The 25,004-nt window shown below is 39.7% G+C and overlaps 1 protein-coding gene across 8 annotated transcripts in view; it reads left to right on the plus strand.

Annotated features, from left to right (window-relative positions):
• Nucleotides 1-25,004, plus strand: part of RBMS2 (RNA binding motif single stranded interacting protein 2) — a 94,899-nt gene that overhangs the window by 40,028 nt on the left and 29,867 nt on the right. For all 8 annotated transcript variants that reach the window (XM_077757524.1, XM_077757523.1, XM_077757526.1 and 5 more), the window contains one exon: nt 22,227-22,393. In XM_077757524.1, coding sequence (XP_077613650.1) covers nt 22,251-22,393 — 143 coding nt within the window. In that variant the 5' untranslated portion in view covers nt 22,227-22,250. The remainder of the gene's footprint in view (nt 1-22,226; nt 22,394-25,004) is intronic.

Genomic DNA, 25,004 nt, shown 5'->3' on the forward strand with positions numbered 1-25,004 from the left:
TTTCTTTCTTTTTTCCTTAAATAGTTTATTGTCAAGTTGGTTTACATATAACACCCAGTGCTCATCCCAACAAGTGCCCTCTTCCATGCCCATCACCCCCCTTCCCCTCTCCCTCGGCCCCCCTCAGCCCTCAGTTCTCAGCATTCAAGAGTCTCTCATGATTTGCCTCCCTCCCTCTCCCCAACCATTTTTCCCCTTCTTCTCCCGCTTTGTCCTCCATTAACTTCCTCCTAATCCACCTATATGTGCAAACATGTTATTTGTCCCTCTCTGCCTGACTTATTCGGTCAGTATAACACCCTCTAGTTCCATTCATGTTGCTACACATGGCCAGATTTCATCCTTTCTCATTGCCATGTAATATTCCATTGTATACATAAACCACATCTTCTTGATCCATTCATCAGTTAATGGACATCTTGTTAATTGTTTCTGGCTCTCTCTCTCTTTTTTTTTTTTCCTTAAGTAAACTCTACCCTCCAATGGGGCTTGAATTTGCAATCCCGGGATCAAGATCAAGGGCCAGACACCCCTATTTTTTTGGTTGTCATATAGTTTTTCTCTTCTTCCACTCTTGCTGACTTTTTTTGTGTGTGTGTGTGGTGTGAGTTGATTTTTTGTAGTGGTATACTTTGATTCCCATGTCTTTATCTTACGTGTATTTACTATAGGTTTTTTGTTTTGTGGTTACCTTCAGATTTGAAACATCTTATGGATATAAGTCTTTTTTAAGCTGATAACTTTGACTTTGTTTACAAAATGTACCTTTTTTTTTTTAAATTTATTTCTAGGGGGGAGAGAGAGAGAGACAGCGTGAGCAGGGGAGGGTCAGAGAGAGAGGGAGACACAGACTCCGAAATAGGCTCCAGGCTCTGAGCTGGCAGTCAGCCCAGATCCCGACACAGGGCTCGAACCCACGAACCGCGAGATCATGACCTAAGCGAAAGTCGGACGCTTAACCGACTAAGTCACCCAGGCGCCCCCAAAATGTACCCTTTTAACCTCTCCCTGACATTTTATATTTTCATATCACAGTTTACATATTTTTATGTTGTATATTTATTGACAAATTATTGTAAGTATATCTATTTTAGTACTTTCTTTTTAAGTAGGCTCCACACCCAATGTGGGGCTTGAAGTCATGACCCCGAGATCAAGAGTCACATGCTGTACTGACTGAGCCAGCTAAGTGCTTTAGTACTTTTGTTCTTTAACTTTTATATTAGAGGTAAGTGGTTAATACCATTATATTACAGTATTAGAATATTCTGAATCTGATTATATGTTTATCTTTACCAGTATGTTGTGTATTTTCATATGTTTTCATGTTGCCAGTTAGTATTCTTTCATTTCAGCTTGACAAACTCTTTTCCTCATTTCTTGTAAGTCAGGTCAAATGGTGATGAATTTTCTTAGGTTTTGTTTCTTAGGGAAAGTCTTCCTCACCTTCATTTCTGAACAACAATTTTTCTGGGTAAACTATCCTTGGTAGGCATTTTTCTTTTTTCTTTCAGCATTTTGACTATATTATCCCATTCTCTCCTAGCTTGCAAGGTTTCTGCTAAAATATCCACTGATAACCTCATGGAGGTTTCCTTATATGAGAGAACTTTTTTTCTTGTTGATGTTATTTATTTGTTATTTTTTAAGGTTTTATTAAGTAATCTCTACACCCAATGTGGGGCTTGAACTCATGACCCTGAGATCAAGACCTTGAGATCAAGAGTTGCACACTCTTCCAACTGAACCAGCCAGACATCCCTTCTTGTTGATTTTAAAATTCTCTCTTTGGGGCGCTTGAGTGGTTCAGTTGATTAAGACTCTTGATTTTGGCTCAGGTCATGATTTCATGGTTCGCCAGTTCAAGTTCCACATTGTGCTCTGTGCTGACAGCTCTCCTATCTCTGCCCCTTCCCTGCTCGCTTGCTCGCTCGCTCTCTTTCTCCCCCCCCCGACTCTCTCTCTAAATAAGTAAATAAGTACTTACAAACATAAATAAAATTCTCTCTTTTTTGGGCACTGGCTGGCTCAGTTTGAGCATGCAGTTTTTGATTTCAGGGTCATGACTTCAAACCCCACATTGGGGTAGAGATTACTTTGAAAAAATTGAAAAAAAATTAAATTCTCTCTTTGTCTTTGATTTTAGACAGTTTTATTATAATCTATCTTGGAGAAGATTATTTGGGATTGGAATTTTTGGGTAAGCTATTACTTTTAAGAATTGGATGTCCAAATCTCTCTCCAGATTTGAGAAGTTCATAGTCATTGTTTCTTTGAATAAGTTTTCTACCCCTTCTCTTCTCCTTATGGGATTCTAGGGATGTATAAATTGTTTCTGTTAACATGTCCCATAAGTCCTATAAGCTTTCTTCATTTCTTTTCCTTTTTTTTCCCCCTTCAGATTGGATAGTTTCAAAGGATCACTCTTCAGGATCACTGATTCTTTTGTTTGGTCTAGCCCGTAAGGTACTTATAAGTTGTGAAACCCAACTAGTTTTTTTTGTTTTTAGTTTACATCTTACATAACCTCTTAGCCACATTTGCTAGAGTTGACTATTCTCCATTTCTTGAAACATTCTCTTTCCTTGCCTCTGGTTATACAACATTTTTGGGTCATGCCCTTCTGGCCCTTCTCTTTTGGTCTATTTGTCAGTTATTCTGTTTAACTTTTTGATTATTTAGACTTCTTTAGGGCTTCCTACCTTACCTTCTCTTTAAATATACTTTTAAACTAGGTTTTAGTTATTACTATGCTAACAGATTTACAGATTATAATTGCTAGACCATATCTCTCCATTGTGTATCCAGCTGCTTAATTGATATTTTTTTCCTGGAAATTTTATAGATTATTCAAGTTTTTCTTTTCTTTATTTTTATTTTATTTTGTTTGTTTATTTAAAAAGATTTTTTTTGGGGGGTGCCTGGGTGGCTTAGTTGGTTAAGTGTCCGACTTTCGCTTCGGTCATGATCTCACGGTTCATGGGTTCGAGCCCCGCGTCGGGCTCTGTGCTGACTGCCAGTTCAGAGCCTGGAGCCTGTTTCAGTCTGTGACTCCCTCTCTCTCTGACCCTCCCCTGCTCATACTGTCTCTCTCTCTCTCTCTCCTAAAAATAAATTAAAAAACATTAAAAAAAAAAAAGATTTTTTTTAATGTTCATCCATTTTTGAGACAGAGATAGAGTATGAGTGGGGAAGAAACAGAGAGAGAGGGTGACACAGAATCCGAGGCAGGCTCCAGGCTTTGAGCTGTCAGCACAGAGCCTGATACGGAGTTAGAACCCATGAACCAAGAGAACATAACCTGAGCTGAAGTTGGTGCTCAACCAACTGAGCCACCCAGGCACCCCACCTTTTTTATTTTAAAGAGTGTGCGAGTGGGGGAGAGGGGCAGGGGGCAGGAGAGAGAGAATTTATTTATTAAAGGTAGCAAGACTTTTTTTTAATGTTTATTTCTCAGAGAGAGACAGAGACAGAGTATAAGTGGGGGAGGGGCAAAGAGAGAGAGGAGGACACAGAATTCAAAGCAGGCTTCAAGCTCTGAGCTGTCAGCACAGAGCCAGATCCAGGGCTTGAACTCACAGATTGTGAGATCAGAGGCACCTGGGTGGCTCAGTTGGTTAAGTGTCCGACTTCGGCTCATGTCATGATCTCACGGTTTGTGGGTTCAAGCCCTGCCTCGGGCCCTGTGCTGACAACTAGCTCAGAGCCTGGAGCCTGCTTTGGTTTCTCTGTCCCTCTCTCTCTGACCCTTCCCTGCTCATGCTATCTCTCTTTCTCAGAAAAAAATTTAAAAAAATTAACAAATTGTGAGATCATGGCCTGAGCCAAAGTCATACACTTAACCAACCACGCTACCCAGGCACCCCTATTTAATTAAATAAATAATTATTTAATTATTAAATAAATATTTTGAGAGAGAGAGAGAGAGAGAGTGTGTGTGTGTGTGTGTGTGTGTGTGGCATACATGCATGCACGCACTCTGGGGAAGAGGGGGAGAGAGAGAATCCCAAACAAGCTCCATTCTGTCAGCCCACAGCCCTACTCTGGGCTTGGTCCCATGAACCATGAGACTGACCTGAGCCAAAACCAAGAGTTGGATGCTTAACTGACTGAGCCACCCAGGTTCCCCGAGAGAGAGAATCTTATGCAGGTTCTGTGCTCAGCAAGCCCATTGCAGGGCTCAATCCCATGATGCTGGAATCATGACTTAAGCCAAAATCAAGAGTTGGATGTTCAACCAACTAAGCCACCCAGGTTCCCCCTGCTTTTAAAAAGTAGGCTGTATATCCAATGTGGGGCTTGAACTCATGATCCCGAGATCAAGAGTCAAATGTTCCACTGACTGAGCCAGCCAAGCACTCCTCACATTTAACATATTTAAGATGTAATGCTTGCTTTGTAGTCCTCAAATTGCCCTCCCCTCATCTCTATACAGCATTATAAATGATACCACCATCTATTCAGTTACTTAAGCTACTGTCCTACATCCAATCTATTAGGAAGTCTTGTTGATTCTGCCATATAAACTAAATCTCAGATCTTTCTACTTTTTGTCATTTTTACTGCTGTTTCTCCAGTTATAGGCTGCATTGTTTCTTGTTTGGATATTATAGTGGCTGCCTAATTGATTTTCCCAGTTTAACTCCTGCCTCATTTTAGGTTGTTCTTCCCATAGTAGCCACAGTAATATTTTCAAAACCTGCATCAGATCTTATAACTTATTTCTTATTTAAAATTATTCACTGTCTAATGTGTTGAGAATGAAAACCAAGTACTTCAGCACAGTCTGGAAGGATCTGCCTCCCTCTCCATCCTTTATTACACTCTAGCTTTACTGGCCTTCTGTTCCTTTTAGATTCATTTGAATATCCCACTTTGTATTTTTTGCCCAAGTTCCCTCTTTCTGAAATGATCCTTTCTTTCTCTGTATGGCTAGTTTCTTCTCATCCTTGAAATTTCACTTAAATGCCACCTTTTTGACCAGGCCTACTAAAGTAGGTCACAGCTTTCTGTTCTTTTTTTTTTTTTTCCTAGTCCATTTATCACAGTGGGTAATTACACAATTACATTATGATTATTTGATTAGTGTCTCTATCCCTGCTAAACACTAAATTTCATTAGTCCCAAGACTGTCTCTGGTTTAGCTCAGACATAACCTGGTACTCTGAAGCAGCCACTCAGTATGTGTTGAATAAATGGATGTGAACTTTTTTCATTTTTCAGGCACTATTATAAGAGCTTTATGTGTGTTTATTTTCATCCCATAACAATTATGTTGCATAGGTGCTGTTATTGTTCCCATTTTACAGGTAAGGCTAAGCAACTCATCCAAAGTCACACAGCTAGTATATGGCAACACTAGAAGAATTAAACCTAAGTCTTTGTGATTTTTGAGCCTGTGTTCTAACCACTTTCTGCTGGTTAATGGGATGTAAAGTCAAGAAAGATACTTTTGAAAAAACACTTAGTAAACATCGATTCATTGCCTACTTAATTCCTAAATGAATAGTGAATAATTCAGTGCCTATATAAAAACTGAATTTGATTTTTCCTCATGTATAAAATAAAAATTTTACATTGAGAAAGAAAATTATTTTTTGTGAACCCAAGTTGAGTTATTATTATTATTTTAATTTTTAATGTTTTATTTATTTTTGAGACAGAGACAGAGCATGAGGGGGGTAGGGGCAGAGAGTCAGAGACATACAGAATTCAAATCTCCAGACTCCCAGCTCTAAGCACAGAGCCCGGACACGGGGCTCGAACTCAACGTGAGATCATGACCTGAGCTGAAGTCGGAGTCTTAACCGATTGAGCCACCCAGGCGCCCCATTGAATTATTATTAAATCATCATTTTACAATTGCAGGATTTGCAAACTGGGAGTGCCAGGCATGCTAATACTTTACCCATCCCCTCTCTCATTTCAGCTACCAAAGATAATACTTGTTTTGTCCTCAGAGATTGTTGGGGTTTGAAGGATTTCAGTTTGAAGCACTCCTCTTCCTCCACTCCATGTGAGAAATAAGAAAAAAGTTTGAGAGAGAGAAATAAAAATAATACCTTTATTATTAATAAAACTAATATTCAAGAAGGTAGCTTATATCTGTGGGCCAGTGGATTTCTAATACTACCCCAGAATTAGAGACAGATTTATCTACCTGGCTACAGCAGTGATTAAACAAAACAAAACAAAAACAAATAGAAAGCTATAGACTTCCCCATCTGGTGGCTTACCTCTTTAAAACTTAACCGTTGTGGAATAGCAAAGCTGAATATGTATAGGTATACTTCATTTATGGTGCTTCACTTTATTGTGCTCTGCAGGTATTGTGTGTGGTTTTTTTTTTCTTTTTTTAACAGATTTAAGATTTGTGGCAACACTGTTGAGGAAGTTAATTGGCACCATTTTTCCAACAGCATTTGCTCACTTCATATTACATTTTGGTAACCTTGCACTATTTCAGACTTAAAAAAATTTTTTTTAATGCTTATTTTTTGTTGTTGTCTATTTTTGAGAGAGAGAGACAAGAGTGTCAGCAGAGGGAGAGGGAGACAACAGAATTCAAGCAGGCTCCAGGCTCTGAGCTGTCAGCACAGAGCCCCATGCAGGGCTCAAACTCCTGAACCGTGAGATCATGACGAGCTTAAGTCAGACCCTTAACTGACTGAGCCACCCAGGTGCCTCAATGCTTATTTATTTTTGAGAGAGAGAGAGCATGAGAAGGGGAGAGGCAGAGAGAGAGGGAGGCACAGAATCTAAAGCAGGCTCCAGGCTCTGAACTGTGAACACAGAGCCTGACGTAGGGTTCGAACCCACGAACCATGAGATCATGACCTGAGCTGAAGTCGGATGCTTAACCAACCAACCCACCCAGGCGCCCCTCAAACTTTTCAATTGTTATTATGGTAATCTGTGATACAGTAATCTTTGATGTTACTATTGTAATTGTTTTGGGGTGCTGTGAACTCCTATAAGATGGTGAACTTAAGTGATAAATGTGTATGATTTTACTGCTTTCATTGGCTGTTTCCCCATCTCTCTCCCTCTCCTCAGGTCTTCATATTTCCTTGAGACACAATGTTGGAATTAGGCCAATTAATAACCCTACAGTGGCCTTCAAGTGTTCAAGTGAAAGGAAGGGTTCCATGTCTCTCGCTTTACATCAAAACCTAGAAATAATTAAGCTTAGTGTGGAAGACCTATTAAAAGCTGAGATAGGCCAAAAGCTAGGCCTCTTGTACCAAACAGCCAAGTTTTGAATGCAAAAGAAAAGTTTTTGTAGGAAAATAAACATGCTACTCCAGTGTACCCACAAATGATAAGAAAGTGAAACAGCCTTATTGCTGATATGGAGAAAATTTAAGGGGTCTGGATAGAAGATCAAACCAGCCACAACATTCCCTTAATCTAAAGCTTAGATTAAGGGCCTAAGCCTCTTCGGTTCCATGAAGTCTGAGAGAGGTGAGGAAGCTGCAGAAAAAAAGTCTGAAGCTAGCAGAGGTTGGTTCATAGAGTTTAAGGAAAGAAGCCATCTCCATTACATTAAAAGTACAAGGTGAGGGGCGCCTGGGTGGCTTAGTCGGTTAACCGTCCAAGTTTCGCTTAGGTCATGATCTCGCGGTTCGTGGGTTCGAGCCCCGCATCGGGCTCTGTGCTGACTGCCAGCTCAGAGCCTGGAGCCTGTTTCAGTCTGTGACTCCCTCTCTTTCTGACCCTCCCCTGCTCACGCTGTCTCTCTCTCTCTCTCTCCTAGAAATAAAAAAATAAATAAATAAATAAATAAATAAATAAAAGTACAAGGTGAACCAGGAAGTGATGATATAGAAGCTGTAGCCAGTTATCCAGATGTCACCAAGACAGTTAAATGAAGGTGGCTATGTTAAACAACAGATTTTCAATGTAGATGAAACAGGCTTCCATGAGAAGAAGATGCTTTTTAGCACTTTTGTAGCTAGAGAGGAAAAGTCAGTGCCAAAGCTTCAAAGGACAAACTGTCTTGTTAGGGCTAATGCAGTTAGTGACTTGAAGCTGAAGCCATTGCTCATGTGACTATTCTGAAAATTCTAGGGCCCTTAAGAATTGTGCCAAATCTACTCTGCCTGTGCTCTGTGAATGAAACAGCAGTACCTGGATGACAGCACATCTGTTTTACAATATGGTTTACCAAATATTTTAAGCCCACTGTTGAGCCTATTGCTCAGAAAAAAAGATTTCTTTCAAAATCTTGGTGTTCATTGACAATGCACTTGATCATCCAAGAGCTCTGGTGGAGATATCCAATGTGATTACTGTTTTTTTCATGCCTACTAACAAAACATCCATTCTGCAACCCATGGATCAAGGCTGAATTTTTACTTTCATGTCTTATTATTTAAGAACTACATTTTGGGGGCACCTGGGTGGCTCAGTTGTTTAAGCCTCTGACTCTTCATCTCAGCTGAGGCATGATCTCATAGTTTATGAGTTCAGGCCCCACGTTGGGCTCTGTGCTGACAGTGCGGAGCCTACTTGGAGTTTTCTCTCTCTCTCTGCCCCTACACTACTTGTGCTCTCTCTTCTCTCTCTCAGAATAAATAAATAAACTTTAAAAAAAATTTTTTAAAAAGAACTACATTTTGAAAGATTATAGCTGCCATAAATAATGATCCCTCTGATGGATCTGGACCAAGTAGATAGAAAGATTACTGGAATTCGCCATTCCAGATGTTATTAAGAACATTGATGATATGTGGGAGGAGGTCAAAATACCAGCACGAATAGGCATTTGGAAGAAGTTGATTCCAACCCTCAAGGGTGACATTGAGGGGTTCAAGACCTCAGTGGAGAAAGTCACTGTAGATGTGGAGATAGCAAGAGAACTGGAAACAGAAGTGGAGTCAAGATGTGACTGAATTGCTACAATCTCATAATAAAACCTGACTGCACGAGGAATTGCTGCTTATGGATGAGCTGAGAAGGTAGTTTAAAAAAATTTTTTTTAATGTTGGTTTATTTTTGAGAAAGAGACAGAGCATGAGTGGGAGAGTGGCAGAGAGATAGGGAGACACAAAATCCAAAACAGGCTCCAGACTCTGAGCTGTCAGCACAGAGCCTGATGCGGGCTCAAACCCACAAACTGGGAGATTGTGACCTGAGAATTTTGTGTTATTGTATGTATGTATGTATTTCACAGAGAGACAGAACAGGGTAGAGGAAGAGGGAGAGAGAATCTTACGCAGGCTCCATGCCCATATTGGAGCCTGAAGAGGGACTTGATTTCACAACCTTGAGATCATGACCTGAGCTGAAATCAAGAGTTGGATACTTAACTGACTGAGCCATCCAGGTGCCCCATTTTAAATAACTAAGTTTTGTGAGAGAGAGAGAGAGTGAGCAAGGGGCAGAGAGAGAGAACCCCACAAGGTGCAGAGAGAGCATGGAGCCCGGAGCATGGCCCAAGCTCACCTAAAGTGGGGCTTGAGCTCACTTGATGCAGGGCTCAAACTTGTGAACTGTGAGATCGTGACCTGAGCCAAAGTTGGATGCTTAACTGACTGAGCCACCCAGGTGAGTCCCCCCACCCTTTTTTTATATTCTTTATAGATCTAGTATATTGTAGCTGTTATGTAAATAGTACATATTTATGAGATTGTGGGTAGTGGACCTTATGGAAGCTCTTACATAATCTTCCACATTACTATCCAAGAACTGGGTAGAATTTTTCTCTTCTTTTTTTGGAGAATTTATCATTTTGTTTATACAGTTGACCCTTGAACAATGCGAGGGTTAGGGGCACTGAACCCCTGTGTAGTCAATAATCCAGGTGTAGCTTTTGACTCCCCCAAAGCTTAACTACTAATAGCCTACTGTTGACCAGAAGCCTTACCAATAACAAACAGTTGATTAAGATACATTTCTTATGCTTTATATATATTATATTCTCACAATAAAGTAAGGTAAGGAAGAGAAAATCTTACTAAGAAAATCATGAGGAAAAAATACATTTACAGTACTGTACAGTATTGAAAAACATGCACATATGAGTGGGCTCGTACAGTTCAAATCCATGTTGTTCAAGGATCAACTGTAATCTGTTTTTGCTATTCAGTGCTCAGTTTGGCAATTAGTCCTCACTTCTACCCCTTACCTCTAATCTCTGCCCCATTCCAACTGTAGTTTAAGATCATGAGTTTGATAAAGTAGGTTAACACTTTCCCAAGGACTTGTTTTGTTTTGTTTTGTTTTGTTTTTGTTAGAGAGAGAGAGAATCCAGAGCAGGCTCCATGCTCAGTGCCAAGCCCAACACAGGGCTTGATCTCACAACTCTGGGATTATTACCTGAGCCAAAATCAAGAGTCATATTCCCAACCAACTGAGCCACCCAAGTGCCCCTCTATCCTAGTTTAAAAAAATAGTATGTCAGATTTTTAAAAATTATTTATATGTTTAGAGAGTGCACAAGCTGGGGAGAGGAGCAGAGGGAGAGAGGGAACCCTAAGTAGGGAGCCCAACACCGGGCTGGATAGCACCACCCTGGGATCATGACCTGAGCCAAAATTAAGAGTTGGGTTGCTCAACTGACTGAGCCATACAGGTACCCCTTATTTACTTATTTTAAAGTAATCTCTACACCCAGTGTGGGGCTCGAACTCACAACCTGAGATCAAGAGTCAGATGTTCTACTGACAGACTGAGCCAGCCAGGTTCTCTGATTTTTGTTTGTTTTTAAAAAGATAACAGGTATATGGATTTGGGATAAAACAAAATGTTCAAATGGGTTTTAATGAAACACATATAGAAAAAGTCTTTTTGTTTTCACCCCATCCTACGTATAGCTAGTCCCTTTCTAGTAGCCAGAATTATAAACTGTTTCTTTTGTATCTTTTCAGAGATAGTTGTATGCATATTATATCAAACTTTGTGAGTTCTTTGTTCCTTGTAAAAAGCAGACTAGAACAAGGATAAGACTTTATATACCTGATGTATTACTGGGTGGTTGCACATATACATTTTATTTTGTATTACTGGGTGGTTGCATGTATACATTTTATTTTGATCTGGAAATAGACAAGGCATACATACCTTTCATATCCTTGGATGAGACCAATTCCTTTAGGTATGTAGTACTGCCAGTATTTATTGTCTTTTCTAGAAGGGAAAAGAATTCTATAATGACCAAAGGACTAGAATCTTTTCAGACTTTGAGTCTTAATAAGACCAGATCTTCAGTCTACCAGTCTGGGTATTCTGAACAGGTAGTGTGAGGGTAGAAAAGAGGAGTGCTGGTGTTGCCTGACTTCTTGTGGTTTTTTGATCTATTTCTGGCCAGAATGAAATTGTATCAAATGATGAACATAAGGCAAATGGTGGGGTAGGGTGCAACAAACTAGAGGGTAGACATTATCTTTCCTGTTTTTTCTCTATCTGAAGCAACTGTATTGTGGAAGAGGCAGATACATTTCTCTGTAAGCCATGAAGTTTTGTTTTTGAGAGAGAGAGCGCATGTGCAAGTGGGCAAGGGACAGAGGGGGGGAGAGAGAGAGAGAGAAGCAGGGCTCCTGTTCAGCTGAAGCAGGGCTCAAGCTCACTTGAAGCAGAGCTCAAAGTCATGAACCATAAGATCATGACCTGAGCCGAAGTCAGATGCTAAACTGACTGAACCACCCAGGTGCCCTGAAAGCCATGAAGTTCTAATGATGCTACTATTCTGCTTCACTTTGCAGTTCCTTTCTGGGCCATATATTCTCCTGAACACAGGTGATCCATCAGCCAAGCTGAATAGTGGAGGGATTTGGGAATGCAGAATAACACCCATTGGGGGCTCAGTTGTGTTCCGCACATATTCTCCCCAAGCAGTCAGCTGTCCTGTTCCTACTTCAGCTGCTTAATCTTTAAAGATCCTTCTGTCCTAAGAAGTTAAACTTTTTGCTGTATGCTTCCTGGTATATATGAGGTATTGCCACACTGACATGTACTCACAAATTGGTGACATGGTTGGTTACTGTGAGGATTGCAGGCATGGGTGTGTGCTTCCTAAAAATACTGTGCCTAAAAGGGCTCTGCCCACCGTAGAATTGCCCATATACTTCAGTTGAGGGCTCTTGCTCTGGTTGGTGCTTATATAAGCACCAGTGTTATATAAGATATTTTCCTCTAGCAGGGTGCTTGGGTGGCTTAGTTGGTTAAGCATCCGATTTCAGGTCAGATCATGATCTCCCTGTTAACGAGTTCGAGCCCTGCATCGAGCCCTGTGCTGATAGCTCAGAGCCTGGAGCCTGTTTTGGATTCTGTCTCCCTCTCTGTCTCTGCCCTTCCCCCACTTGTGCACTATCTCTCTCTCACAAAAATAAATAAAGATTTTTAAAAAAATTTTTTAAAGAAATTTTCCTCTAGCTTGTTAGACCTTTTTTAGACCTTATTAGGGCTACATCAGACCTGTTAGACCTTATTTGTTAACCTCATAGTTCAGATACCTTTGTTCCTTACATGTTCTATTCTGACTAGACATTACCCATTGCCTAAGAACTTAGAACTATTCTCTTTCCAGAAGAGAGAGAAACAAATTATATAGGGTCATATAAAGGTGTATATATATATATATATGTGTGTATATATATATAAAAAGTAGTATAAAGGGCTACTTTATGTGTTTACTCAGCTGTTTGCACTGGTTTGGATACTTTCAGTGTTTAGGTTTTTTTGTTATTTTTTTCTGCTTAACAAAAAGCAAAGTGATAACAACAGAGGGAATGTTGAAATAAGACTGAGCCTCAGTTTCTAAGTTTTAAAAGAGAATAACACATTCTCTGTTCTAACTCATAGAGTTGTCAGGAAGGTCAAATTAAATCATAAATGTGATAGGATTTAAGACACTGTTAAAGGTTAAGCAAATTGATATAGAACAGAATTCTGTGTTAAACTTGGCCTTGAGGATTTTTGCACAGAAGGCATTTTCTTAAGAGCTTCTCCATCAAATCGTCCACCTGAGGCTTCAAAGTAGAATGGTTGGTTCATCATTCAGGGTCCTAAAAGGAAACAGATGGCATATCCAAATTGAGTAATTTGAGAAAGATTTAATAAAGAGACTGTTTACAAAGGGGTTGAAGGAAACCAGTGAGAGAGAGCAGAGTACCCAATAGCCAGCAATTACAGAGCCTACATTACCTCATTACCTCTAGGTCTAATAGGGCAGAGTGTTGAGAGAGAATACCAGAATCTGAGAGTAGCTATATGGAGAGAACTGTGGGCTACAGTAGTATGCAGCCAAATCATGGTGTTTTAGCAGGAGCTAGGGAAATAAATACTCTGACCTCATTCTCCTCCTGCCCTTTTATTTTCTGCTAGTATACATCTGGTTACTCAAACACAGCTCGAAGCCAGAGGGCAAGGGAGCCTGTGCATGCACTCCCACATGGTTAGCTTCCTGGTACACAAAGCAAGGTGAGCAAGAATGGCGAGTGGATCTAGAAAGGCAAATAGATTCCTGGGTAATATTCTGTGGTTATATGCTTAACTGAGGATTCTGTAGTCATTTTGGCTTAGGGCTTTTGCATATCCATTGTATGTTTGAGAGCCAGTTTGAATACCACCTGGTATAAACATAAGTAACTCGTTGGGGCGCCTGGGTGGCTTAGTCAGTTAAGCATCCGACTTTCGCTTAGGTCATGATCTCGCGGTTCGTGGTTCGAGCCCCGCGTCGGGCTGACTGCCAGCTCAGAGCCTGGAGCCTGTTTCAGAGTCTGTCACTCCTCTCTCTCTGACCCTCCCCTGCTCACGCTGTCTCTCTCTCTCTCTCTCCTAGAAATAAATAAAACATTAAAAAAAAAAATTTTAAACATAAGTAACTCACCGGAGGCCATATGGTTGGTGTACCTTACTGCTCCCCTCTTGGTATTCAAGGGATGTGGGAAACAGATTGCTGTTCTATTGGTAAGAGCCATGAAAGGAGGAGGAGATGAGCTAGAGATGATGTCAGGTTTAGTTAAGAGGAAATAGTAGAAAGTGTTGAGTCAGCTTTTAAAATCAGCCATGGTGGGGCATCTAGGTGGCTCAGTTGTTAAGTGTCAGACTTTGGCTCAGGTCATTATCTCAAGGTTCATGAGTTCGAGCCCTGTATCCCTTCTGTGCTGACAGCTCAGAGGCTGGAGCCTGCTTTGGATTCTGTTTCTGCCTGTCTCTTTGCCCCTCCCTCCTCATACTCTGTCTCTCAAAAATAAACAGACATTTTAAAAAGTACATACTTAAAAATAATAATAAATAAAATCAGCTATGGTGGACAGATATAAGGTATGTGTTCTCTGGCTCAGGGTCTGCATTTTCTAGTGATGCCATTTTTCTTTTCTTTTTTTTCCATAAAGCTTAATTAATTAATTAATTAGGAGCATTGAGTGGAGGGGGTCAGAGGAAGGAGAATCTTAAGTAGACTCCATGCTCAGCAGAGAGCCCAACATGGGGCTCGATCCCACAACCTTGGGCTCATGACCTGAGTCAAAATCAAGAATTGGATTCTCAACCAAACTGAGCTACCCAGGCTCCCCAAAGCTACTGCTGCTGCTGCTTTTTTTTTTTTAATGTCTACACCCAACATGGGGCTCAAACTCATGACCCTGAGGTCAGGAGTCACATGTTCTTCCACCAGCTGGGCACCCCAGAAATACACTTTCTTGCTCTGATATGATTAATGGTTAATCTGTATTTCCGCTTGAATTTCAATAAAATATATGACTATTATGCCTTTTTTTAAATCTGGAAATGAAGTATGGTGATACCAACGTAGGGTGAATACCGTGCTAGTCCATGCTAACTGTGGCTGCAGAACATCTCAAGTTGTTTTTAGTGGTCGTTATGTGCTCCTCTTTCCACCTGTCACCATCAAATTTTTGTAACAGCTTTATTGATGCATAAGTCACATACCATACAAATCACCCATTTACAGTGTACGGTTCAGTGGCTTTTAGTGTTTTCACAGAGTTTGCATCCATTACCATAATCAATTTTAGGACATTCTCATTACCCCCAAAAAGGAACCCCACCAACTTAGCCACCAGCCCTCCCCCACATTCTCTCATTACTCACCTTTCACAGTCATAGGTAATCACTAATCTACCAATCTAGAGTAGACTTGCCTGTTCTAGACATTTCATATAAATGGAGTCATAAAATATGTGGTCCTTTGTGACTATTCAGTTTGCATGTTTTCAAGGTTCATCCATATATCTGTATTTCATTCCTCCTTATAGCTGAATAATAGTTTTATGTATGGATATACTACATTTTATTTATCCATTCAGCAGTTGATCGATATTTTTGTTGTTTCCACTTTTAGCTTTTATAAATAATGTGTGAAATTTGTGTGTAGGTTTTGTGTGGACATAATGTTTTCAGTTCTCTTGGGTACATACCTAGGAGTGAAATTGCTGGGTCATATGATAACTCTGTGTTTAACAGTTTTAGGAACTGTCAAACTGGTTTTCAAAGCAGCTGTGTCATTTTATGTTCCCATCAGCAGTGTAGAAGCGTTCTAAATTCTTTACATTCTCACCAGTACTTGTTATTTTTGATTATAGCATCAAAGTTCCTTTTGATTAAGCATCAAAGTTGCTTTTGATTAAAGCCATAATCTTTATATTATAGCCATCCTAGTGGGTATAAAGTGGTATCTCGTTATGATAATGGTTTGCATTTCCCTAAGACTCCTCATTAAAAATTTAATATCCTACACATCCTTCAAGGTACAACCATCTTTTTTGGCATACTTGGGTGGCTCATTTGGTTGAGCGTCTGGCTATTTTTTTAAATTGAGGTCATGATCTCATGGTTCGTGGATTGAAGCCCTGTGGCAGGCTCTGTGCTGACAGCCTGGAGGCTGTTTGCGATTCTGTGTCTCCCTCTCCGTCTGTCCCTCCCCAGTTCACGCATGTACTCTTTTTCTCAAAACTAAATAAATAAACATTAAAAAAAAAAATAAAGATACAACCATCTCTTTTGAGAAACTTTTCTCTCAGGAACCAACTTTTTTATTTCATACTCTTGTACAATTTTGCTTGGATCCCTGTTAGCACATGTATTTCATTCTGCTAGTTATCTAGATTGTAGGCTCTGGTTTGTGAATTCCTTAATGGCTCCTTATGGGTGTGTGTTTAAATTTATTATGATATATTTCACTCATACTCTTATGCATTTGTAAGATGTATCACGTAGGGCCTGCACATAGTTGGTATTCAGATATTTATTGAATGAATCAAATAGTGCAGAGGGTCTCATGAGTGATTATCAGAAGATCTGTTATTTCTCAGGGGAAGTCAACTTTATCTTATTAGAAGACACTATGATGGAACCAAGGAAATAATGTATTTTAGATAAAAGTGTTCAGATATAGGGGTACCTGGATGGCTCAGTCAGTTAAGCGTCTGACTTGATTTTGGCTTACATCCTGATCTCACGGTTTGTGGGTTTGAGCCCTGCATCAGGCTCTGCCCTGGCAGTGCAGAGCCTGTTTGGGATTCTCTCTCTCTGCCTCTCCCCCATTCACACTTGCTCTTTCTCAAAATAAATAAATAAACTTAAAAAAATGTTCAGATATATTGTATGTCCTAGAGATTACTGGCTCCAGGAACATGTCTTATATAGATCATCTATATTCAAGTTGCAATAGGAATTTTGATGTCAGGCCAGTGTATTGTATATCTTTGAGATTCTTTAGGGGGTTTATTAAAATGTTACACAATTAGGGGGGCCTGGGTGGCTCAGTTGGTTAAATGTCTGACTGTAGCTCAGGTATGCTCTCTCATGGTTTGTGAGTTTGAGCCCCACTTCAAGCTCTGTGCTGATAGCTCAGAGCCCGGAGCCTGCTTCATGTTCTATGTTTTCCTCTCTCTCTCTCTCTCTCTGCCCCTCCTCTGCTTGTGCTTGCTCTCTCTCTCAAAAATAAATGAATAAATAAATAAACATTAAAAAAATGATAACACAATTAGCAAATCCCCTAAGTTTGTTTTACTTCTTTTAGCTAATGTCCATGCCTGTGTACTGTGTGCTGGGAACTTAGCTAGCTGGGGTGAGGTTTTCTCCTGCGTTGACAGTAATAATGTTAAGGGCCCAGGATGAGGATGATTTGATGGCAAATGAATGGGTATAGAATTTTCTAATTTTCTGAAACGCTAAATGAATGCTTGATCAGAATCAAATTTTCAGAATAAAGACAATGTTTTACTCACATTATAATTTAGTTAACAAGTGTCTTACCTGGTTGGATCATTCTCTTAAAGTTCTGATGAAAACTTAGTGATGGGGACAGCTGACTGGCTCAGTTGGTACAGCAGGCTAGTCTTGATCTCAGGTCATGAGATCAAGCCCCACGTTGGGCATGGAGCCTAGTTGAAATAAAAAATACTTAGTGATTAGAAATTAGGCATTGTATCATCTCTATCATTATGACTCTTGAAAGCAAAAAGAAAAACACTGTCTTGTCTCTCAGTTTCTTATAACTCAGCAAGACAGGAAACATAAAATTCATGCTATAGGAAAGGGAAGTTTGATTTTTTTTTTTTCCTCTGGGTGAAGTTGAAGGAGTTATACATTTCTGTATCTCCATCCTAACAGTCCTTCTCTAGGTATTTATCCCTAGAGATTCTTAATGGGATTATCACCGCGTATTCTCTACACATCCTTATAAATGCCACCTCACCAACCATTAACTAGGCTTTTCCCTTACCTCCCTTCATGTCTAATATTGTCTAAATAGTCTCCCCACCTGTGGTCTTCCACCTCTCTGAACTAGCTTTGATAATGCAGTTGAGATATGTGATATTATTTCTCTTTATAAACCCATAATGTTTCCCATTCACTTCCAGATTTAAATCTCCTTAAGAAGACTGATACCAGTACTCTTCTACTGGGTAACTTTACATATTCCTTTGAATATGAAGGGTTTTTTTTTGGTTTTTTTTGTTTTTTTTTTTTTTGAGAGAGAGAGAATGGGGGAGAGGGAGAGAGAATTTTTTAAAATTTATTTTTTGAGAGAGCTTGTGAGCATGCATGGGCGGCACACCAGTGGGGGAGGGGCAGCAGGAGAGAACCCTCAAGCAGGCTGCACACTCAGTGTGGAGCCCACCAGGGAGCTTGATCCCACAACCCTGGTATCATGACCTAAGCTGAAATCAAGGAATTGGTCACTCAACTAATTGAGTCATCCACGAAATCCCTCTGAAGGCATATTCAATAATCTCAGGTATCTAAGATTCTAGGCCAAATGTGAGGGAATTTGTTTAAAGAATTCCCATCCACATTGGAATTATAGGGTATAGTACAGTTTGGCCACTAATCCAAATGACTTCAGGAGTTCCACCTACTTGAATACAAACCAAGGTATAAGTAAAAACCTACCTATTTTTCTTTTTCTTCTGGGAGTAAAACAAAACTACATGTCATTCAAAGGGATGAAGTTAACTGATATATACTGTAGTAGATTTCTATCCTTTCCTGAAGATAACCTGGTGTACTAACAAGTCAGTCATTTTAGCTTCTTTAATAACCCTAAATTTGATCCTCACAGGAAAATGACAATTTTTGGGACATAATGATAAAAAGCAAATTAGCTTTAAGATTTATAGTCTGCTTTGGTTTATGAAATCTACCATAGTATAGCAGGATTAAGGAAAGAAATATCTTGCTCTTCACTTTCTAAGTTAGTCCCTGACAGAGGACCAGTGACCTCAGAATCATTTTAGTAGGAGTGAAGAGAGAGAATACTGCCCTATCCTTCCCTTGCCGATAAGAATACCTCAGTTCTCTGGACCTTTGTAAATACCACCTTTTTCTCTCACATACATAGGTAAACATGGATTTTTAGTTTACATTAGTTATTATGTCTCTCCAAATCATTTCTTTTGGGAAGCCAGATAATCTTTTCTTAGGAGCTTTCTCAACCTTTGTTTTTTTTTTTTTCTTGGATTCTCTTACCTTTCAAGGTGAATAAATAAATAAATAAATAAATATATACACCATTTCTCTTTGTAGCCAAACCTATGTAGCAATTTCAGAAGCTGCATAGGAATATCAAGAGATAAAAGTTGTTTGTTTGTTTTTTAAACCGTATCTTTTTTCCTAGGAATTTTTCTGGCCTACAACAAGTTTATTATTGACTAAGTCATATTTTTAAATTACAGCTGAGACCTTAATTTTAAAACCAAGGTTATAGCTATGTAGCAAATCAGTAACTTCTTTTCAGTTTATTTCTTGCCTTAGTAACACTTGCGTTCTTTTCTAGACAGGACTGACATCATTGATACTTTCTCTTAGAAATATTCTCTCATATTGGGACATAGGATAGATAAACTCAGGCAAATGGTCTCTGCCAGTGCTTGGCATATGGTCTCATACCACTAGAGTTGCTTTTTGTGTTGTGTTTGTGTCATCATTATCATCATCACCCTGGGCATAGAATATCCTTTGGCTTTCTCAGCCTAAGGATAAATAATAGTAATTCTTTAGAAATGAGGAAAGACATATCTATTATTGAATGATCTCCAGCAGTGATCTTGTTCTGAACTCAGGAACAGCCATGATTAGAATACAGGTCACAGTTTTCTTAACTGTAGTTGTTTTTTTTTTTTTTTTAATGTTTATTTTTGAGAGAGAGAGTGCATGAGCAGGGGAGGGGCAGGGAGAGAGAAAGACAGAACCTGAAACAGGCTTCAGAGTCTGAGCTGTTAGCACAGAGCCTGACGCAGGGCTCAAACTCAAAAACTGCGAGATCGTGACTTGAGCTGAAGTTGGATGCTTAACTGACTGCACCAGCCAGGAGCCCCTTGACTGTACTTTAAATCAGGTGGTGCAGTTATGATAGTAATGATAATGGTGGGGGCCTTGACCCACTAGTATTATTATTGCAGATCTAGTAATTCAGAGGAGATTTCAGTGTCATTCTTCTTTTTTTTTAAGGTTTATTTTTGAGAGAGAGAGCACAAACGGGGGAGGGGCAGACAGAGAGGGAGACACAGAATCTGAAGCAAATTCCAGGCTCTGAGCTATCAGCATGGAGCCCAACGTGGGGCTCAAACCCATGAACTGCAAGATCATGACCTGAGTCGAAGTCAAACGCTCAATCGAATCAACTGAGCCATCAAGGTGCCCCGAATATCATTCTTAAAATGAGTACTGTCATTTTTAGAGCTGAATGTATGATTTTTAGGTTTATTTGCCCTAGTTTTGTCTTGTCTGAAAGTTGCTAAAAAATACACACATGTCCCATGCACCCTCTCGCACCTGTTGACTATATAATGTAACTGTCACCATCATCACATGGATGATCATCATTACCACTGTCACATCATTAGGATTACCCTAATCCTAGGGTTAGTATTTGCAAAGAGAGAGAGAGACAGGGATAAGAAGTATAAAGGTTGTGTTGGAGCTGTAATGGATCATGAGTCTGGGGCACCCCAGAATGTGGTATTGGGTCTCTTCCTTTTTGCTACAGTTTATCTTTTTTTTTTTTAATTTTTTTAAATTTTTATTTATTTCTAGGAGAGAGAGACACACAGCATGAGCAGGGGAGGGTCAGAGAGAGAGGGGGATACAGAAAAGCAGGCTCCAGGCTCTGAGCTGGCAGTCAGCACAGAGCCCGACACGGGGCTCGAACCCATGAACCGCGAGATCATGACCTAAGCAAAAGTTGGACGCTTAACCAACTAAGCCACCCAGGCGCCCCATCTTTGCTTCAGTTTAGAGCCAAGGGATAAACTGTGTATGTGCAAGCAGGTGCACATTTTTATGGTTATAGTGATAAAGATTGGAAAATACCTGCTTCAGCATATTTTAGCCCAAGCAAAGATTTTAATTTTCACGTTTGCTGAAGGTCAGGGACATAAATATAAGAGGCACGTTGCATATTAAGATTCTTTGGGGTGAAGATTTTCTCTCTTTGCTATTCATGTTTCTCATTTTCTTCTCTTTCTTCATTCATGTTTCTTATTGCTCCACTCCCTAACATCACCACCAAAAGAGAGAAGGGGTGGGGGGAGAACCTGGAGATAAAACTAGCATTTGAGAATGAAGTAATTCCAAATAGATTTATACTGTGAAGTGCTTTGAGCCTAGGGAGAACTGGAATATGAGTGTGAGGTAGTAAAATGCGCGAGATTATAGGTAACTATGCAAATTTAGAGTATTATGAACCAAATATAAATGTAAACACTAAAAACCTGATTAGAAATAAAGAGTTAAAATATTCATGAAGGAATGGATCCATGCTCCAGTCAACCTAGTATTTTCGGCTAACAGAAGTACCAAAAAAATATTGTAGCCCAGTCTGGTAGCCTGTCCTGGTATCAGTAGTGAAAGATTAGGGATGCTTCATCCCAAATCTTGGGTTTCCTCGACCATAACTTAGCTATTGTTCATTCACTTAAATTTTAAAAGATTTATAAGTAACTTAGGACTAAATTCCTATTACTAGGGTAACAAATTTCAGTTTTTACTGGTAATTAGTATTTTTGCATGGTCATTAGTATTTCATTTTGTCTCAGTTTACAGTAATGTTCAAGCTCCAGGTATTTTGCAATTCTCATATTCTACAGTTTTTTTTTTAATAATCTATGTTAAACCTATTTATACTTCCATGATTTGATAAATTTTTATTTCCTCTTCATCATTTTTAAGTGGAATCTAGATTTTATCAGTCCTGTCTCATTACATAGGTTAGTCAAGAGGCATACATTGTGGAGGCGCCTGGGTGGCTTAGTCGGTTAAGCGTCCGACTTTTGCTTAGGTCATGATCTCGCGGTTCGTGGGTTCGAGCCCCGCGTCGGGCTCTGTGCTGACTGCCAGCTCAGAGCCTGGAGCCTGTTTCAGTCTGTGACTCCCTCTCTTTCTGACCCTCCCCTGCTCACGCTGTCTCTCTCCATCTCTCCTAGAAATAAAAAAAAAAAAAAAAACATACATTGTGTTTTTCAGTATCTGCATGATAAAAACATTCTACTATAACAAAGTACCTTTTTAAAAAACCTTTCACAAGCTTATTTTGGCCTCTCATTATTCCTGAAAGATAGGTAAGACAGTTATATATTTTCTTATTCTATGGCAGAATGGCAGAGAGGAATTTCTTTAGTTTTTGTTTTTTAATTCTCCATTGAGTTAATTGCTATTAAAGTTTGGAATCATTCTTTGGAAGGAGACAGGATCTTCCTCACTCTCCAGTATTTAAATGTATAATCTTCTGACCTTCTGTTCTTCATGTCTCTCTGCAGCCATATGTGTCATTATCTCAGCAAATGGCACCACCTAGTCCAAGCAACAGTACCCCTAACAGCAGCAGTGGGAGCAATGGAAATGACCAGCTGAGCAAAACCAACCTCTATATCCGGGGATTGCAACCAGGCACTACTGACCAGGACCTTGTCAAATTGTGCCAGTCGTAAGTTGGTGGACATGTGGGTAGGCTTCAAGGGACAGTACAGGTTTTGACAATACTGGTTTCTTACCAGATACTCTTGTCCTGAACTGCAGTATTATTTGTTACAAGATTTCTTAGCAGCCCCTCTTAAAGAAATTCTATGTTACTAATACATAAAACAACCTTAGCATTTCTCTGAGGAAAGCCAGGATAGAGCTGGCCTTTGAAGCCTAATAGGTGACTTTGTATACCCAGAAGTGATGATATTTGTGGAAAGGTTCCCATCCTTACACTCAAATAGAAATGCTCAGTATCTCTAAAGATATTGATTAGAAGGCAGCGAGAGTTGGCAATAGGGATAGAAAAAAGTGGAACTAACCAATTGAATTGTACATTTAGGAGAATTTCTGCTGATAGAGATAATCCCAGTGAACCAGAGGAGCTCTCAAATTAGTAGATAAAGGAGACAGTGGAGAAAGAGGCTGACACTCTGCATCTACACCTTTAAAGACCTTTGGAGTTCTTTAGAGTAGATTTGAGTCATGAGGTAGAGATAACTACCATGGAATTAGCTGGAAAGAATTATGGAAAAATGCTGGAAAAATTGCAAGAGTCCAAAGATGCCAGCTCAGTTCCATTAGGCAGAAAGATGTGTGTTTTAAATGATACATTTGGGGGAATGGTTAGAGGAAGAAGTCTGGGGGTGGGGAAGAGGAAAATTGAGTTTGGGTAGGGAATGATGGAAAGAAATAGAAATAAGAACCTTGGACTGTGTAACCATTAAAAAAGAACTTTTTGTCAACATATAACACACATACAGGAAAGTGCACAACTCATAAGTGTATATACAGCAGTGACTTTCAGTAAGGTAAACATACCCTTACAACAGTCCCTTGTAACCAAATCAAGAAAAAGAACATTATTGGGAGTGCCTGGGTGGCTCAATCAGTAAAGCATCTGACTCTTGATCTTGGGGTCATGAGTTCAAGCCCCACATTGGGCATGGAGCCTACTTTAAAAAGAAAGAAAGAAGGAAAGAAGGAAAGGGAAAGGGAAAGGAACCAACCAAAAAATTCCCAACTCTTCGGAAGCCCACCTCTTAGTTTCTGTCCCCCCACTTCCAAACAAAGATACATACTGGGTGGTTTTTTTTTTAAGTTTTTTAAAATTTATTTTGAGAGAGAGAGGGTGTGTGTGTGTGTGGGGGGGGGTTATATGAGTGGGGAGGGGCAGAGAGAGAATCCCAGGCAGGCTCCACGCTGTCAACACAGAGCCCAGTGTGGAGCTCAATCCCACGAAGCTGTGAGATCATGATCGTAGCTGAAATCAAGAGTTGGGGTGGCTCAGTCGGTTAAGTGTCCAACTTCAGCTCAGGTCATGATCTCGCCGTTCATGGGTTCAAGCCCCGCATCAGGTTCTGTGCTGGCAGCTCAGAGCCTGAAGCCTGTTTCAGGTTCCGTGTCTCCCTCTCTCTCTCTGCCCCTCCCCCACTCATGCTCTGTCTGTCTCTGTCTCAAAAATAAATAAACTATAAAAAATTAAAAAAAAAAAAAGAGTTGTACCCTTAGCCAGCTGAGTCACCCAGGTGCCCCTCTACTGTTTGTATTCTAAATGATGGGTGTGGTTTGTTTGAACTTCACATAAACATAATGATATACCGTATATGCCCTCTTATGTCTGGCCTCTTTTGTTCAGTGTTACTTGTGAAATTCATTTACATTGTTGCATATAACAAAACTTTGTTTATTCTTATTGCTTTATAGAATTCCATCATAGGAATACACCATAGTTTATTTACCCATTCTACTGTTGCTGGACATTTGAATTGTTTCCAGTTTGTGACTATTATCAATATGAATAGCGCTTCCATGAACTTGTACAAGTGTTTTGGTGTACATATGTGTTGGGTTTATCCCTGGAAGTAAAATTATTGAGCCATAGGATATATGTTGAGTCAGCTTTTGTACATACTACTAAATAATTTTCTGAAGTGATTAAACTAATTCCAATTCCTACAATAGTATGTGTAAGTTCCAGTGGTTCCAAATCCTGGAAAGGCAGAACATTCTGCCCCCAAAATGTAGGTGGCATCAGAGATGTTTTATAAATTTCTTACTCTTCTGAGGTTTTGTCTGTGCAAATCATATGGATTTTTGCTGGCACCAGGCTGCACAAATTCAGTCTCTAAAGACTAGGTGTATATATAAAACTGTTTTGTTTTGTTTTACCTCAGATTACCTTGCTGGAAAGGTATTTAAATGAGAGTGAGGGAACTTAGTCCAGGACTAGTAATTTTTGAGGGGAATGGGAGTTGGCAGAAATGTTCATTTGTGAAGGAAAAGACTATCATATCAGTCTAGTTCCTTGATTTCTGCACGCTGGGTTTCTTGCACTAAACATAGTGTGCTACAAAAATCTTCTCACTTCACAAGACAGACAGAACTCAGTTCCACTTCACTATACTTTTAGGCTTTCATTTTGCCCTTTCCAACGGTTTCCTTACCCTTTGGCTGTGTCTGAAGGGATGAGAGTAGTCAGGGTCATCATATAGCATGGAACTGAGGAGCTCAATAGGAGACTATAGAGAAGTAGAAATGAGGCAGAATAGGTGATAGATGAGTTATGACAAAAA

Source organism: Crocuta crocuta, unplaced genomic scaffold (assembly GCF_008692635.1).
Source record: "Crocuta crocuta isolate KB4526 unplaced genomic scaffold, BGI_CrCroc_1.0 scaffold549, whole genome shotgun sequence".
In the NCBI taxonomy this organism is placed as follows: Eukaryota; Metazoa; Chordata; class Mammalia; order Carnivora; family Hyaenidae; genus Crocuta; species Crocuta crocuta.